At 36.6% G+C, this 16859-nt stretch overlaps 1 protein-coding gene across 1 annotated transcript; it reads right to left on the bottom strand.

Annotated features, from left to right (window-relative positions):
- Positions 1-871: 871 nt before the first annotated feature.
- LOC114295419 (14-3-3-like protein A) lies at positions 872-8488 on the bottom strand. The gene is made up of 5 exons (XM_028239636.2): positions 8248-8488; positions 7066-7579; positions 6846-6968; positions 1772-1888; positions 872-1194 (listed from the first exon to the last, which is right to left on the bottom strand). The coding sequence occupies exons 2-5, from the start codon at positions 7549-7551 to the stop codon at positions 1135-1137; spliced, it is 786 nt and encodes a 261-aa protein (XP_028095437.1). The 5' UTR covers positions 7552-7579; positions 8248-8488; the 3' UTR covers positions 872-1134.
- Between the last annotated feature and the right edge of the window lie 8371 nt (positions 8489-16859).

Here is a 16859-nt window from a genome sequence, read left to right as displayed (position 1 = left end):
GCCAGCCTAAGGGCACTGTGATGGAGACGTTACGTGGGACTTACACTAAGCACCTTCATTGTAGGGTCCGCACGAAGGATGGTATCCGTATAGTGTGGGTTTCCCGTGAGGACGAGAATAGACAAGCATAGAGGCAGGCAAGGTAATGTCCCCTGACGAGGGCGTCAGGGACTAGCATTGGTAGCATGTCACGTACCGACTTATTGTGGATGCAAGTTTTACACCAAATACCTTGCAAGTGCATTAATCTGTGAGCGGCAAAGCAGACAGAGTAGATCCCTATTACATCTCCTGCGTTGGTCCTTGGGCATAATATACGGGGTATGCAGTACCATTCGCAAACTCAAGAGGATGACAAGCGCCCAGTCGGTGACAACTTGCTTACATTCATTCATCCAAAAGCAATCATTTTTCTAATCAATAGCTTCCTGGTGTCTTTGCATCTTCCACTTGGTGTCCTAGTCAATATCTTCCACAAAACAAAAACCAATCCAACTCCAGAAATTGCAGGCTAGCATCTGTAAAATCCTCATTAAATTACTCAGTTTAATTGGTGTATCATAAAATAAAATGCAAGAAGAATAAAAATTTAAAGGAAAAAAAAGTTCCCAAAAAAATCTCCTTGGTCTCAATCACCATCCAAACAACTGTAACCACTAAATTACTTAAGGGGAATTATCCATTAGTGGTAGTCAGAAAAATTATTTACAAATATATATATGATAAATATGAATAATTAAAATCATAAACTTTTTAACTAATGTGTAATAATTTTTGAAAACCCCCCTGAATTGTAATTTTCCCAATTATTTATCAAGACCACACGCGCCCAGAAAAGAAAAAGAAAAAGAAAAAGGAGGATCAAAAGAAATAACAATCACCTCAAGCCATTGTATTCGAACAAGAAATCACTGATTCAAGGACTGTCTTGAATAACAGTCATCAACCACCAAACCATATTCTTTCGGTATGCCTTAATAACAAGCTTATAACCTATATAGAAGCATTACAAACCCCTGAGCACACCAGTACTCGGAGATCTTCGAATACATCAAGTCTTTCTACAACCACCCAAATGCAGCAATCTATATTAAGGTCACAAATGATAAAAGTACATCTAATACAAGCATGTCACTACTGTGCCTCTCCTGACTCACGTTTTGAAGCTTCCTTGATCTCATCCCCACCTTCATCCTGAAATTTAAAATTAAAAAACAAAAAAACATCAATGAAAAAAACAACACTATAACGAGAAAAAATTATAAAAAAGATATGCATATCCACACGAAGCATGTAACAAGTGCATTGACTTCATCTCGAGTCGAAATACTATTTAGGAATCCACACCAAGCCAACCTTGAGTGAGCTCCAAGACTATTTCATGGACCTTGGCACCAAAAGTAGGCTTGAGGGCTAATTAAGTTGGGAACAACTGAAGCCAAAAATAGTTTGGATTGGGAGTTTATGCGACTCAATCCATGCTAAATTTAGAAACTAGTTCTGGTTGATATTTGGTAAGCTCCGCAACAGGAATTCAGTCTTTGGGAAAATATAATTGGAGTTCAGTATAGCCAGTTTGTTTTGTATGGCAATGATCAAGCCAGGATTTCATTTCATGAATCAAGCTAGCACTCTAGACCCTGCTACAGGTTAACACTGCACTAATAGATGACCAACATATTCATTATATACACATGCGAGAACACAAGCACATATGCAAGCACGCACACACACAAATATATATATAGGCTAGAGAGAGAGAGAGAGGGACCGCGATATCAGATGTCCACAATGTCAGGTTGTCTCGGAGAAGTTGCATGATCAATGTGCTATCCTTGTATGATTCCTCACCCAATGTATCGAGCTCAGAAATAGCTTCATCAAAAGCCTGCCAAGGAAGGAAAATGGGTTTTACAATGAGACAATATAATCAAATAGTTTAGACATCAAAACCAATTGAAAACATTAACCATGGTTTTAAGGGTCTTTATTATAGGCCTAAATTTAGCAGCCATAACATATCCATAAATTCAGTGACACAGTCACGTATTGTAAAGAGGGATATTTATAAATAAATAAATAAATTGCAAAGACAGACTTTTACATCAAAAGTTGAAACCTTGTTCACATCTGTCCATACTTCAATTCTATGGCACAAAATTGTAACATGTAGGCCTCGTTTGGAAAGTTGGCCATTTTAGTAGACTATTTTAGTTTTTGACTATTTTAGTAGGCTAAACTAATTGTATTTGGGAAGAGGGTTGGATTTTTTGTAGTTGGATGTGATGTTTGTAACAGAAAAAGTAAAATGATTATGAGTTTGATGTGACATTTTGTCTTATTGGCTATTTTAGACTATTTTGTTTTTTTTTGTGAATTTTAGCCCAAAAAAACCAATTTTTGGCTTCCCAAACACCCCCGTAATATAACTTCTACCAACCACATTACCAATACAAGTGTCTCAATCACATGCAAAAGGAGAATTGCTACCAATGAAATATGTAGATACCAACATGCATTTTACACACAGAAATTACATAAACCAAAAACAAGTATGGATCTCCCTTTAATATTTAATAACACTGAATTACTCTATTAACTGGAGCTCCTAACAACGCATCGAAGAACTATAAGATCAACATTAGCATCTCCACCTCTAAGAAAATGGTAAGTGTGGAAGGATAAGTGATTCAAAGGAAGCTCGTGCCAAAAGTCACCCCGGACCAAACTTCAATGTAGAACCCAATAGAGAACCATGTCTCACAATTGTCATGGAATGAATGGTTCAAGAAATTCCATTGAGCTCAATAAGTTTCCCCAAAAGGTAAACTAATGAATCCCAAATTCCCCAATAATTTCAATAAATGAACTCTTAGAAAGACACAAACCAAAGGCTATTTGGTCATAAAAGAAACCTCCACAACAAAATATCAAAAATCAGGCATGCTAGAGGATCAATGTTAAATCTGTATTCCGAACCTGCCCAAGAAGACAAAAGCACATCTTTTCCAGCATAGAGTAGAAGAATCTCCAACCCCTATTACATAGATAGAGTGTCTCCAAATCTAGCTTACAAACTCCATCTCTGAACTTCTTATATCATTTCCCATCTGCTTAGTGACCAAAACAGCTCTTGTACTCTATCTACATTTTAAAAAAAATAAGGAAGGAATTCACCAATTAGTTCACAAATCACTTGTGAAATGATAACAAACAAACAGATCTCCAGACTAAATGACCTTTGAATCCTTGAGGTCGTCTCCTTTACTCAAGTCCTAGGCGACAAAGGTAAGATTTGTGCATTCTTAACGATGAATATGATCATTAACTTCCATAATAACAATGTACCAGAAGCCATAGAATAGTGTAACCAGGCGTTTTAAATTACCACTCCCATGTCCATATCTCCCTCCATTCTGAAGAATGTTCCCTTTAAAACTTCCAACCATATAGGTCCCTACCTTGTCAACAGGCAGAGTACACTTATCCCAAAGTTGTTAAAAGCCTAAAGTGTCAAGGTCACCTACAGCCTACGCGCTAGCCCCCACATAAGGCACGATCTGAAGTGAAGTAAGGTGCATGTGCAATTGGAATGTATATTAAATATATTTCCAAATGAAAGTAATTTAAGATATTAAAATGGGTGGAAAAACTGAATTTTTTGACATACAAACTAAGAGAGTTAGATATGCAAATTTTTTCAATTGGTATATATACATTCACTAAATCAAATACCCATTGCCAATAATGACAAAGCTAGTTGTAACATATATATTATACAATTATACTACACAAAAAAAATTAAGCACTAGAGTTATCTATTTCAACTAATCAAATAATAAGCTTATGAATCTAAAATAAAATAATATATATATATATATATATATCTTAAAAATAATTAAACAATATTATCTATCTAAATTCTAAAACAACGTGGATATAACATAAAGCATATCAATTAGTGACTATTGAAAAATAAAAATATTACGAAAAAGACAATTCAATTATTAAAAAAGGAGCACCTTGAAGAGCTTGGACTTGGAGCCTACTAAAAGGCGTGTGCTTGAGTACTTTATGTGGGCCTGGTCGAACTGCAGGGCCTGGCCTGGCCTAGCAGATAATGAAGCGCTTTCTTTGAGCCTTGATGAGCCTGGGGGCTTTTTTGGAGCCTAAGCACGCCTTAACAACTATGACTTATCCAAGCCCTCACTCCCTAGTCTATTCCTCTGATGAACAAAAGAGGTCTTCCATGTTATTGATTGTTTATCAAGAAGTCTCACTTTACTCTTCAAGAATTTCATTCTCTATCAATTACAAAAAATATAGTTTCCTTCTTAAGTTTGACAATCAATAAAACGGAGGAAAGAAAATGCACCAAGTTCTTCCTTTCCCTAGCGAAAATTCTTGAACAACATCTAATATAGGATCAGAACCTAAAATCCAATTGCTATAAAAGTTCAATCTCCTTTCCGTGAAGATTATTGCTTGGTTAACAAAGAAACAACTCATACAAGATTTGCAAACTACTAAATACTCATGACATCATCATTCCATTGTATTATGTTTCTATGATCCAATTAGTTCATGAATTTGAGCCCTTTCCAAACATCTGATGCACCAACCAAAGAAAAAATAATAATTAACAGAACAGCACATATGCGATGTTATTCACATACATGAAACCAAAGCGCAAGGACAACATCTAATGAAGAATTAATAATGACAAATAGCATGGTGATTAGATGCATCCCACAAAACAAAAGCATTGAATATCAAAGCCAAAAGTTCAAGAATTTGTCTGCTATGGACAAATTTTGATTCGTACTTTAGCACCAAACTGCTAGTCTTCACAGTTGGGAACCCATCCAATACACACAAGGTGAAAATAATAATGGAAGTAGCACCTAAAAGCAAGGGTGCCACCCTCCCACTGGAGACATAAACATTACACTTCCAAGCAGAATCTCTAAATCAGGAAGGCAGAGCAATGATCAAAACCGGAAATGGTGAGTCACTTTCTTGTGCCTTTTACTTTCAATATGGAACTCAAATCAAAACAAAGTTCTGACCAAAGAAGAAGCTAGTGTAAACACCATGCACCTATAGCATCCTAAATTTGGTTGAAACAAAGGACTATTGATCAAGACGCTGTAAAATAGAGGAGTCCTAAAAAAATGACTTACTACCATTGAGCTCTATTAGAAATGAACGCAGATCTACATTTTGTCAACCTATCTTTTATCAGGAGAGCTTCTTTGTTACCTTAACACTAGCATATCCATGTCAGATCCAACCAAGTTTTCTTGATTGCATCTCCTTTTCACTAATTCCCATGTCTAAGTGTTTGGGAAGTTGGTTTGGTGGCTTTCTTTGGCTAAAATAGCCAATAAAGACAAAATAAGCTAAAATAGCCAATAACACAAAATGTCACATCTAAGGCCATCTCCAACGATTCATCAAACATTGCATTAGATTTGAAATTTGGTAAAAAAATCACTTTTTGGAGCTCCAATGGTTTCAGCAAATTGGTATCAAATTGAGAACACATCAAAGGTTTCACCAAACTGAGGACGGCTTGCTCCTTTCACCAATTCACTGTGCATAGCCGTTAAAGCAGAAATTTGTGAAAATTTTACACTAAGTGGTCGACCCCCTGGTCGACCACCAAGTTGACCAACCGGTCACCCAGCTCATGCAAAAACTGTGTTCGATTCTGGTTCAAATGGTTCAAATTACTAGTTCAAATGGTTCAAAAAAATTTATAAAACAAAAATTGGCCTTACCGGTCGATCGGCCGGTCAACCAACCGGTCGACCACTTCCCTTTTGATGCACGGTTGGAGCAAGCCATATCAGATTAAGAAAATTGGCTTTTTTTTACTCAAATTTGGTGAAAAATTTGGTCCACCGTTGGAAATGCTCTAAATCATAATCATTTCACTTTTTCTCTCACAACCATCAAAATCATCTAAATAAAAAGCCAACTATCATCTTAAACACAACTTTTTTAGCCAAGCTAAAATAACCAAAAAACCAACTAAAATAGCCAGGTTCCTAAACGAGCCCAAAGTATCTTTATAGGTGAAAAGACTGCTCATCTAAACCTGAGGTCTCAAACTTGATGTGAGATTCCACAAACTTAGGCCACGTTTGTTTGGCGGATTAAGTTAGATGTGATTGTTAGTGAGAGGATGGTTAGTGATTGTTAATGTGGGGATTGTTAGTGGGAGGATTAAGTAAAAGTGTGTTTGTTATGACGATAGTGTGGGAGATAATTAGTGATATTTTTATATAAAATAAATAAAAAAAAATTATTTCTACATTAAAACAAACAAGTGCACTTGGTAAAAAAGATAAAATTAAAAAAATAATTTTTTTATATATAATAGACTCAATCCGCTCACTATTTTTCTAATCTTACCTAAAATCCAACCAAGCTAATCCCTCCTAAGGGGGATTACTAAGCTCGTTGGATTGTTACTCCTCCCTCCCAAAACACCACCAAACAACCTAGTAGAGAGATTACTAAGCCGTCGGACTATTACTCTCCCCTCCCAAAACACCACCAAACAAGTTGTGGGCGGGATCCACAGCCATAGCACTCCAATCCCCCCTCCCACACCGGTAAACAAACATGGCCTTAACGTGAGATTCCATATTTCCTATCCTATCTCTTAATATTTGACAAAATATCCAACCCAGCACATGCCCCAAGAAAATACAAATAAGTTACATCGATCAAGCGATGAAAGGAAAATGGGAACAGCAAACAAATAAGAAAAGGGCAGTCCCAGGGTTTTGGGAGGGTCAGAAGTAAGGGTCTTAAAGCAATTAAATAAGCAATACCTGCTTTGCAAGATTGCAAGCACGATCTGGGGAGTTGAGGATTTCATAGTAGAAAACAGAGAAGTTAAGAGCCAGTCCCAGCCTTATTGGGTGAGTAGGAGCCAAGTCAGCCAAAGCAATATCCTTCACCAAAGAAAGCACAAATAAACTTTATCATGTATAGCAATATGGGCATGTTAATAAAATTAAAAATGTCACTAATGGCACAATGACAACCCACCTGAGCAGACTTGTAAGCCAACAAAGTGCTCTCAGCAGCCTCCTTCCTCTCAGACCCCGTCTTAAACTCAGCCAGGTATCTGTGGTAATCACCCTTCATCTTAAGGTAGAACACCTTGGACTCTGCAGATGAGGCAGAAGGAATGAGATGTGACTCAAGAAGGTTCAGAATCCCATCACAGATCTTGCTGAGTTCTGCCTCAATCTTTCCCCTGTACTCCTTGATAATAGAGACATGATCTTCGTTTCCACGGCTCTCTTCCTTCTGCTCAATAGAAGAGATAATTCTCCAAGAAGCCCTCCTAGCCCCAATCACATTCTTGTAAGCCACGGAAAGGAGGTTCCTTTCCTCCACAGTCAGCTCCTCAACATCCACTGTCTTTGCCACTTTCTCCATAAATTCAACCATTTCTTCATATCTTTCAGCTTGTTCGGCCAATTTGGCCATGTAAACATTCTCCTCACGTGATGCTTCAGTTGCCACCATATTTGCTATGCTACACTAATACCTACTTCTGCAAAGTAATTCCACACATATCCTTCATAAATATGTTCTAAACACAAAAAACCTCTAATAGATTTAAAACATCCAAAGCACTGACATGCAATTTAAACTAATTACAAAAAAAAAAAAATAATAATAATAAAATATTTTGAGAGTCAATTGACAATTTTGAGCTTCAATGCCCTAAACTAGACGAATCAGATCCAGTAAAATTTTATTAGCTTTTAAGTTAAAAGAATCAACAACTCACTCATCTCCATTTTCTACATACTCTCAGCAACCAAACAGACTACTGTAAGTCTCTAATCCACTTTTTGCTTTGTCAAGAAAACAGAGTAGACAAAAACTACATACACAGCCTTGAATCTAATGTTGTATTTCTATCCATTTCCAGACCCCATACATAGGTACTTTTATAATTTTCAATTTCTTTCATTTTCCCACAATTCCGCACTGTGGTTTACACCACAACAAATCGAACTGTAAACACTTGCAACAAATTTAATTCAAATCAATCGCTATACTACTAGAATCAGAACGACAAATCAATCAACCAAAACAGTCAACGAATTCAGATCTACAAAGAAAAACAATACAAACAAGCACGCAATTAACTTGACAACCATAGATCTAAAGCCTTAAACCCTAACTCTCAGAGAGAGGGATTAATATACATACCTTTCTCGACACAGCGAATCTTTCTCTTGCAAAGGAAGGAGCGATAGGAATGAATGGGAGGAGAGAGGAAGAGGAGGAGGGGGGTTTGGTTAAAGTTAAGGGAACAGTGGGCCGGAGAATAGGTGGACCAATGGAAATGTGACACGTGGCGGGTAGCTGAGATCACCATGGACTGTCGCCACGTCGGCGTTGACAATCAAAGCCGTCTTTTTTGTGACGATTCTAAAAATTTTGGGTAATGCTAGGGATACCAAATTTTCTACCAAACAAATGACCAAATGTCTCACATGGGTGTGAGATCCGCAATTTTGTGGGTCCCACACCCATGTGAGACATTTGGTCATTTATTTGGTAGAAAATTTGGGACCTCTAGCATTTTCCAAAAATTTTATCAAATTCCTTATTAAATATTCCACGTAAGGAAAATGTTTGGGGCATAATTTTTGTGGTTATAATAGTTTAAAATTGTCAAAAAGACGTCGTTTTGAGTGCAAAACATGTCAAAACGATATGATTTTGACAATTTTGAACCATTATGATCACAAAAATTATGACCCAGTAACATTATTTTTCACGTAAATATAGATCTACACCATCCGTATCCACAACATTTGGGCTTCCTAACGTTACTACTTCTTCTTCTTCTTCTTCTTCTTCTTCTTTTTTTTTTTTTTTTTTTTTTTTTTTTTTTTTTTTTTTTTTTTTTGAGGATTCCTAACATTACTTCGGTTTAATTGGTTTTATGGGGAAAGTTGAGTATTTTAATAAGTTATAAAATTTTTATTTAGAAAGATAAATGAATTTTTTTGTAATTAGATATAATATTTGTGAGAAAAAAAATAAGGGTAAATTACAAATATTTCTCTCGAGATTTGGTGAAAATACAGATTTCTCCCTAAGGTTTGAGAAATTACATCCCGCCCCCTGAGATTTATATTTTCATAACAAATTGCCCCTGAGATTTTTATTTTCATACAGATTTCCCCTAATTTTTCCTAATTTGTTATGAAAATTTAATCCTCAGGGGGTAATTTGTAATTTCTTAAACCTCAGAGAGAATCTGTATTTTTACCAAATCTCGAAGGGGTGTTTGTAATTTGTCCAAAAAATAAAATGATTATAATTTGATGTGATATTTTATCTTGTAGATTATTTTAACCTATTTTATATTTTTATAAATTTTAGCTTAAAAATTCTAGTTTTGGTCTTTGTCAAACAAAGCCATTAACTAAACCCACTCGCTTCCAGAGTAAGTGTACGCCACGGAATTGTATCAATAATTGTAATTGTTATTTTGATATTATCATATGAATAAATTTTTATTATAAATTGATGTGACAAGAATTTAAAAAAAAAAAAGGTGTTGGATTTAATAATTATTAGTTGGGGGCTTGGGCCAAAAATTTAAAGTTGAATTTTTTTAACCAAAGGATTAAACACAAAAATAGCTTGTCAATAAGAACAAGTTAAAACAAAATAACTAAAATACCATTCTTATATATATATATATATATATATCTCCATACGGTAAAAATCCTAACAAGCCACTCTATCTCTCTTTCTTCCCTCTTACTCTCTTTCTCTACTCTCCCTTCCTCGTAGACTGACGTCTCTCTCTTTCTCTTCCACCATAGACCGCCACCTCCCTCTTCCTCTTTTTTTATAAACTGCTGCCTCTATCTGCCTATTTCATCGCAGACCACCACCTCTCTTTTTCCTTCGTCGCTGTGTGTGTCTCTCTCTCTCCTTCTTTCCGTCACCGCAGTGCTGCCAACAAACCACCACCATTGCCATCCCTTTCGTCTATCTAGTTGGTGGAGTTTTGGAAACTTAATTCCATACCTGGGTTTGAGTACGTTGTTTGGTTAGGATTTTCAAACATTAATTCCACACCTACTTTTGAAAACATGTCTATCCAGTCATTCTCCCGGATGTCCCCTCGGATGTTAAGCCGGTTGATCGGCTTGTTAACCGGAACAATATTCATTTTTTTTTTCACCTGTTATTTTTATATTTTAAATAAAAAATATTTTCGTAATTTTTTAATTTTTTTTATGAGTTTTGAATAGAATTTTGGGTTGTGTGTCTGATTATGAGTAGTAAGTTTTTTAATCAAATATCATATGTCACATCATTCATTTCAAATTCAATTTAAAAGTCTTTTCAAAACGCATAACCAAATAAATTTTTCACACTCAAATAATGATTCCAAAACTTACAAACTTAAAATACAACTCTATTATCAAATCATAATTCTAAAATTCTACCAAATGCTACCTAATATTTTTTTTTACTATTTCATTTTATTTTTTGTATGTCTTTGTTCGTTAAACATAGGAGTGAGCATGGTCTGGATTGAGATAAAACCCGGACCAATCCGTTACCTACGGTTCCTGAAAGATTAGAACCAATCCAATTCGTTTAAATCGTGGAACCAATCCATTTAAACACGGTTTGGATCGGTTTAGAATCACAAATTCACTTAGTAAAAAAATATATATAGAACATTTAAAGCAAACAAAAGCAACAGCAACAGTAGTAGACAACAAACAAACAGAGATAACAACAACAAACAAATCCGTGTTTAAACAAAAGCAAGAACAAAATTCAACAGCAGTAGATAACAAAAGAGATAACAACAAACAAATTCAGCAGCAGCAAGAACAAAATTCAGCAGTAGTAGACAAGAACCTGAAGGAGTTTCAGGCTGAGGATCATGCTCTGGCTTAGATTGAGATTGAGAGAGGTCGATGACATCATTTGTCTCTCTAGTACTTGACATCTATCAAACAAGAAAAAGAAATACATAAATCATTTGTCTCTATGTACACTGTTTCTCTTTATACCACATAAATCATACCAGAAATCAAAGAAAAAAAATTTCAAAAATAGAAAAAAATAAAAACAGAAAATAATAAAACCTTTTACTTACAATAAAGATGAGATGAAATCACAATAAAGATTTTTTACTTACATTTACCAAATCCATTATAGATGAGGTGAACAATCGATTTAAGATTAAATTCATCGATCTGAGATGAAATCACAACAGTGTATGTTTTTTATTTGAGATTAAACCCATTTCAGAATGTTAGAGGGAGAGAGAGAGAGAGAGAGAGAGAGAGAGAGAGAGCTCAACGAGAGAAAGACAAGTAGCTATAGCTACTGATCTGATCGAAGCCAACTGCATCTGAGAACAAAGGAACAAAAATAGTGTCACCGAGAGAGAGACAAGAAGATACAGCTACCGATCTTATCTGAGATGGATGATCTGAGAACACACACACACAGAGCTCACGGAGAGAGAGACAAGCAGCTCACCGAGAGAGAGAAAGAGAGAGAGACAAGTGGCTCACCGATTTGATCTGAGATGGATGAGAGTGTGAGACATTACCGAGAGAGAGAGAGCTCACCGAGAGAGAGAGAGAGACAACTCACCAATCTGATCTGAGTCTAAGATGGATGAGTGTGAGGGACAATACCGAGAGAGAACGCAATCTGATCTAAGATGAGAAAGAGAAGAGAGAGAGAGAGAGAAAGTATCGAAAGAGAGATGAAAGTGAGAGACAGTGAGCAAGTGACATTAATTAGGTTAGAGTTTATCTTTTATATGAGAGAATAAATGATATTATGTGGGAGGATATATAGTATAAACATATACTATTTCTATACGGTCCGAATTGGTTCTAATCTGGAATCGGGTTCAATTCGAAACTGATTCGTGGCCTACGGATTTTTAAATTTTCAATCCAGAACCAAACCACGGATTCAAAAAACTAATCCAAGCCTATCGGATTGGACTTGTCACGACCTAAACCCGCGCCCTATAGGTTTAGCGTCATAACCGGCCAGTAATCCTTGGATTACGAAAGGCCTCATACAGGATAACATATAAGTAGAGGCTACGGAAGCAAATATAGAAACATACATAGTCCAATGAGCTATGGAGACATATATGGGACAAAATTTTAAAACTTTATACACGTATATGTGACGTCTTAAATACATTAGTCTTACGTCACCTGAGCCACTTATACAAAACTTTCAAAACATGTTCATACCAGACATAAACATTTATGAGGCATTAAAGTCCCAAAAACACAAAAGTTGAACATATCTTAAAAGGATCCTCCATAGGAGGCACGATGGCTGGTTGACACCAAAACTCCAGGCGACAGCTTAGGCCTAGTCACGCGCCTGCTCACCTACATACATAACGTAAATAGTGAGCGAAAGCCCAGTGAATAATAACAAAGTAAAGATTTTACTGAATGATGTCCATAAAGAAATAGAGTCTTGTATATGATCAAATGTCAAAGCAGAAACAAATTCATATACGTAGTCATATTCGTATTCAAAGTTCGTACATTTCATAATATAGTACGTGGTGCATCCGTTAGAGTTAACAAATCCAATGACCCATGTAGGGACAGTTGTAAAGGCATTGCAATGACCCGTAAAGGGACAACCATAAAGCATTTCGATGACTCATGTGCACAGAGACGTTTCCGATGACCCATAAAGGGACGACCATAAAGGCATTCCGATGACCCATAAAGGGACTCATATCATATGATGCTAAAGATGCCACGAATGCATTTCAAAATCTTGGACAATCATTCATTCATTCAAAACATAGCGTAGCATTTTAGAAAACTAATTATTTCATATCATGATGTTTAGAAAATATTTAATATTGAACATAACTTTACAAAGTTGTTTATCACAGATAACTGGTAGCTCCAAATAGACGACAAAGTGGGCAATTCACTTAACTTGAGGCGCGTGACCTACATAACATGACAGATTCATACATTGAAACACACGCTCGGATTGTACGTAACGTATTTCATTTGTTCTTAGTGTGTTTCTAGCCTTTAGCCTCATTGTGGAGTCTTAATCTTGGCCTATGAATGCCTAGGATGGAATGAGGATGCAAAAATGTACTTGAAAATATTTTTCAAAACTTGCTGAAAACAGGGTCCACGCTCGAGCATGGCTTTCCTCGCTCGAACGGACATGCAAAATGTGAAGGTCCGCTCGAGCACAACTTCCTTTGCTCGAGCGGTCTGCAAACTTTGAAAAAAGTACCGGTTGCTTTGTTTTCACACTCGATGGACGCTCGATCCCCGCTCAAGCGTGAGATTCAGATCCTCGCTCGAGTGTGGCTTTTGTCGCTCGAGCGTGCTGCAAAATGCAAAAACTTTTGAGGGCTTGCATTTCACGCTCTAGTGTACTTCAGATCGCTCGAGCGGAAGTGCACGTACTCAGAGTGGTCACTCGAGCGTAGGTGCAAATTCTGGAATTTTCAGATTTGTCTCCAAGTTGCAAATCATGAATTCAACACCTCAAAACTCATCATCTTGGGCCAAAATTCTGGAAAACATTTAGAAACTCATAAAACATCATGCTTTGAAGATCATTTCATGAAATCAAGGCCCAAAAGCATACCAATTGTTTAAAAATTCAACTTAAACTTTATGAATGTTTCATGAACATAACATGCATGAATTCCCTTAAACTAAAACTTCTCAAAACATGATCAAATGCTACAAAACATCATGAAACTTGATGATTTCCAGAAATTAAGGTGAATTCAAGACATACATGAGGGAATTCTTGGAAATTCAACTCAAAATGTAAGAAAATATGCATGCATGCATGGTATGGTTTAACACTCTTCATTTCTAACCCAATTCCTACATGAATTCATTTAATTCACTAGAAGTCTGGTAAGATCTAACCCAATTATACAACTAAGAGTTTGATTCCATACCTAGAGACTTGAATTCACAAAGGTTGAAGTTGAAACTCTCAAATCCTCTTCAAATGTCAACAATTCCTAGCAAATCCTTTGTTTGAGCTCAATTTCTCTCTACTCTCCCTCTCTCACATTTTCTTACTTGAATAGGCTCAAAATGTATTGAAATATAGGAAAAGAGATAAGTGGGGGCTCAATTGGTGCATTATATAGGCTTCATTAGTGTTGGTTTATTAAAGCTAATCAAATGGACATTAAATTAATCAAATTTAATCGTTCCGAATCGAATTTTAATTGAACCTATCATAATGTTCTCAAAATTCCAAATAACACATATACTAAGTCAATTTCGTGATCGGATGCCGATAAGGCCTTCGATTCACAAAATGTAACAAAAATTTCAAACAGATATTCCTATAATGAATAGATAAAATACAAATGACGCAACACATATGCAATTAATTCAAAATCTGATCTTAATAACTTATTAGGCATATTAAATCATGGATTATCATTAATCATGAGTCGGGGTTGTTACAGGACTGGACCAGATCGGATTATGGATTTTACGAATTCCTTACTCTGCCCTAATTAATACCCACAATAATGCATAGGAAGTCCCATGAAAAATATGAAGGGTCTCATAAAATATTTCAGTTGTGTACAATAATTATCTTATATAATTTTAATAATTATTATTGACTTTTTAAAGGTAAATATTGGATTAGGTTTGTTCAATCGTATATATTATAAGGTACTTGGTCCATAAATATAAATTTATTTATTTATTGTTCAAAAATCCACGATTTAAAATACGTTGTCCATAAGGACAAGCTCTTATAAAATGACAAAAATGCCTTTATATATTGTTGCATTCGTTGTTCACATTCTTTCTCACAAACCCCCTCAATTTTTTTTTTTTCTCTCTCTTTTCGTTTTCTCCCAGATCCGATTGGAGTCTTCGACGCAGTAGCTCCGTAGTGCCGATGATAGAGGATATCTAATTTGTCTCTTTTCTCATCCCCTCTTTCATCAGCAACTCGTCTCTGGAAATGACGATGACTTAATCAGAGAAACATTCACCGTCGTTTTAGTCATCTTCTCTTCTTCTCTCTTTTCTAGGCCGAGATTTGAGTACCTTAACCCTAGATCCTTTTCCATCAGAATCGATCAAACCAACCAGGAAAAGTCTAGATCGTCGAAGTCAACCTCAACTCCGATGGTAGTAACGGTAAGTTCGAGGTTATGGAGACGTGATTAATCTTCATTAGTAACATCACAATACGGTTTCGTATCGCGTGAATCAGTTGAACGTTTGGATATTGACGATGACTAACTCGATGTTGAGGATTGGAACTATGGAAGGAGACTTAGTGAAGAGAGCTGTACGGGGAGCAAATATTCATCGCTTTCGGTACTCCTCGTATCCAAGCTATGCTCATTTCCGAGTGACTTGAGAACACAAAGAAAGTGAGCTACCCAGCGGTGCGTTGTCGGAAAAACCCTTTGACGTTCAAGTTAGCACACTTAGAGAGAAGAATAAATGAGAAAGACAAAGGAATAAGTAGCTTTGATAACCAAATGTTCCAGACTTATGCATAGAGGCGCAACATCGTTTATATAGTTTCTGCGCGCTCCTCTGTCTGTCTTCCTCCTAACGCGTAGATATATTCCCCTTTTCACGGATAAGCGCAAATATTGCCAAATACTAAATGACAAAACCACCTAACGACATTGACGTGTACAGATGACGGAATCTCCTTCCTGTAATCCGAATATGCCACGTAGCGTACCTTGCCAAGTTGTGTTCGGCGCGGCACCGTAGACTTCCCATGGGACCGCGCTACATGCTCGGTCCCGTTGATAAAACCTGAGTGAGCTCAACTGTCATGACCCAAACCCGCCCCTATGGGTTTAGCACCGTAACCGGCCAGTAATCCGAGATTACCGAAGGCCTGCTTAACAGTAAGACAGTAAAACAGAGTACAGGGGCCTGGCGGAAGCCAATACAGTAAATAAACAATGTCCAATGAGCTGTGACAGTCTGTATGCCAAAAAGACTTTTCATATATACAAATACACAGTGCAGAATAGTATGTACAACATTTATAATCATTCAGATCAGGGACCTAATCCCTATTAAACAGTACAGTAACAGTCTATACAGTCTACAAAACAGTTACAAGGACAGATGGGGAAAATTAAAACACCCCTAAGCCATAGCTTGACAGGCTCGGAACCTCGCAGTGAGGCATAGTGGTTGGCTTGACAAAACTGGAGCTTACCCTGACGCTTCTAGCCGCGGTCTGGTGCCTGTACACCTATATATATATGAGCAGTAAGCTAAAGCCCAATGAATAACATAATGCGTAAAGAGGTTTAGAATGAATGTCCTTACAGTACTGGAAACAGTTCATTAAATCAGTATTTCAATCGTTCAGTCAGTACAGTCATATGTGGTACATCCATTAGCATAACAGTACAGTAAACAGTAGGTCTTGAAAGACCGAACAGTCAATGATGGCCATCAATCAGTAAACAGTAGTGGTTCCAACAAGGGAACCGACAGAGATCTCTGTACCAGTAACAGTTAGTAACAGTAGTTGCTAAGGATGCCACAATACAGTTCAGAATAGAGGACATACATTCATTCTATTAACAGTATCAATTCAAAAACAGTACAGTTCATTGTTCAGAAGATAATCATTTTTCAACATATCTTTACACAGTTGTTACTCACAGAGTTCTGGGCTACAGTTAGGCTAGAGCGCGTCCCCAGTCGCCAACCCTACACAGTTAACAGATTGAACACACACTAAGCTACACAGTTGGGAAAGATAATAACTTAATC

Source organism: Camellia sinensis, chromosome 4 (assembly GCF_055761805.1).
Source record: "Camellia sinensis isolate YWXY chromosome 4, ASM5576180v1, whole genome shotgun sequence".
NCBI lineage: Eukaryota > Viridiplantae > Streptophyta > Magnoliopsida > Ericales > Theaceae > Camellia > Camellia sinensis.
This window is presented reverse-complemented; position numbering and strand designations above follow the sequence as displayed.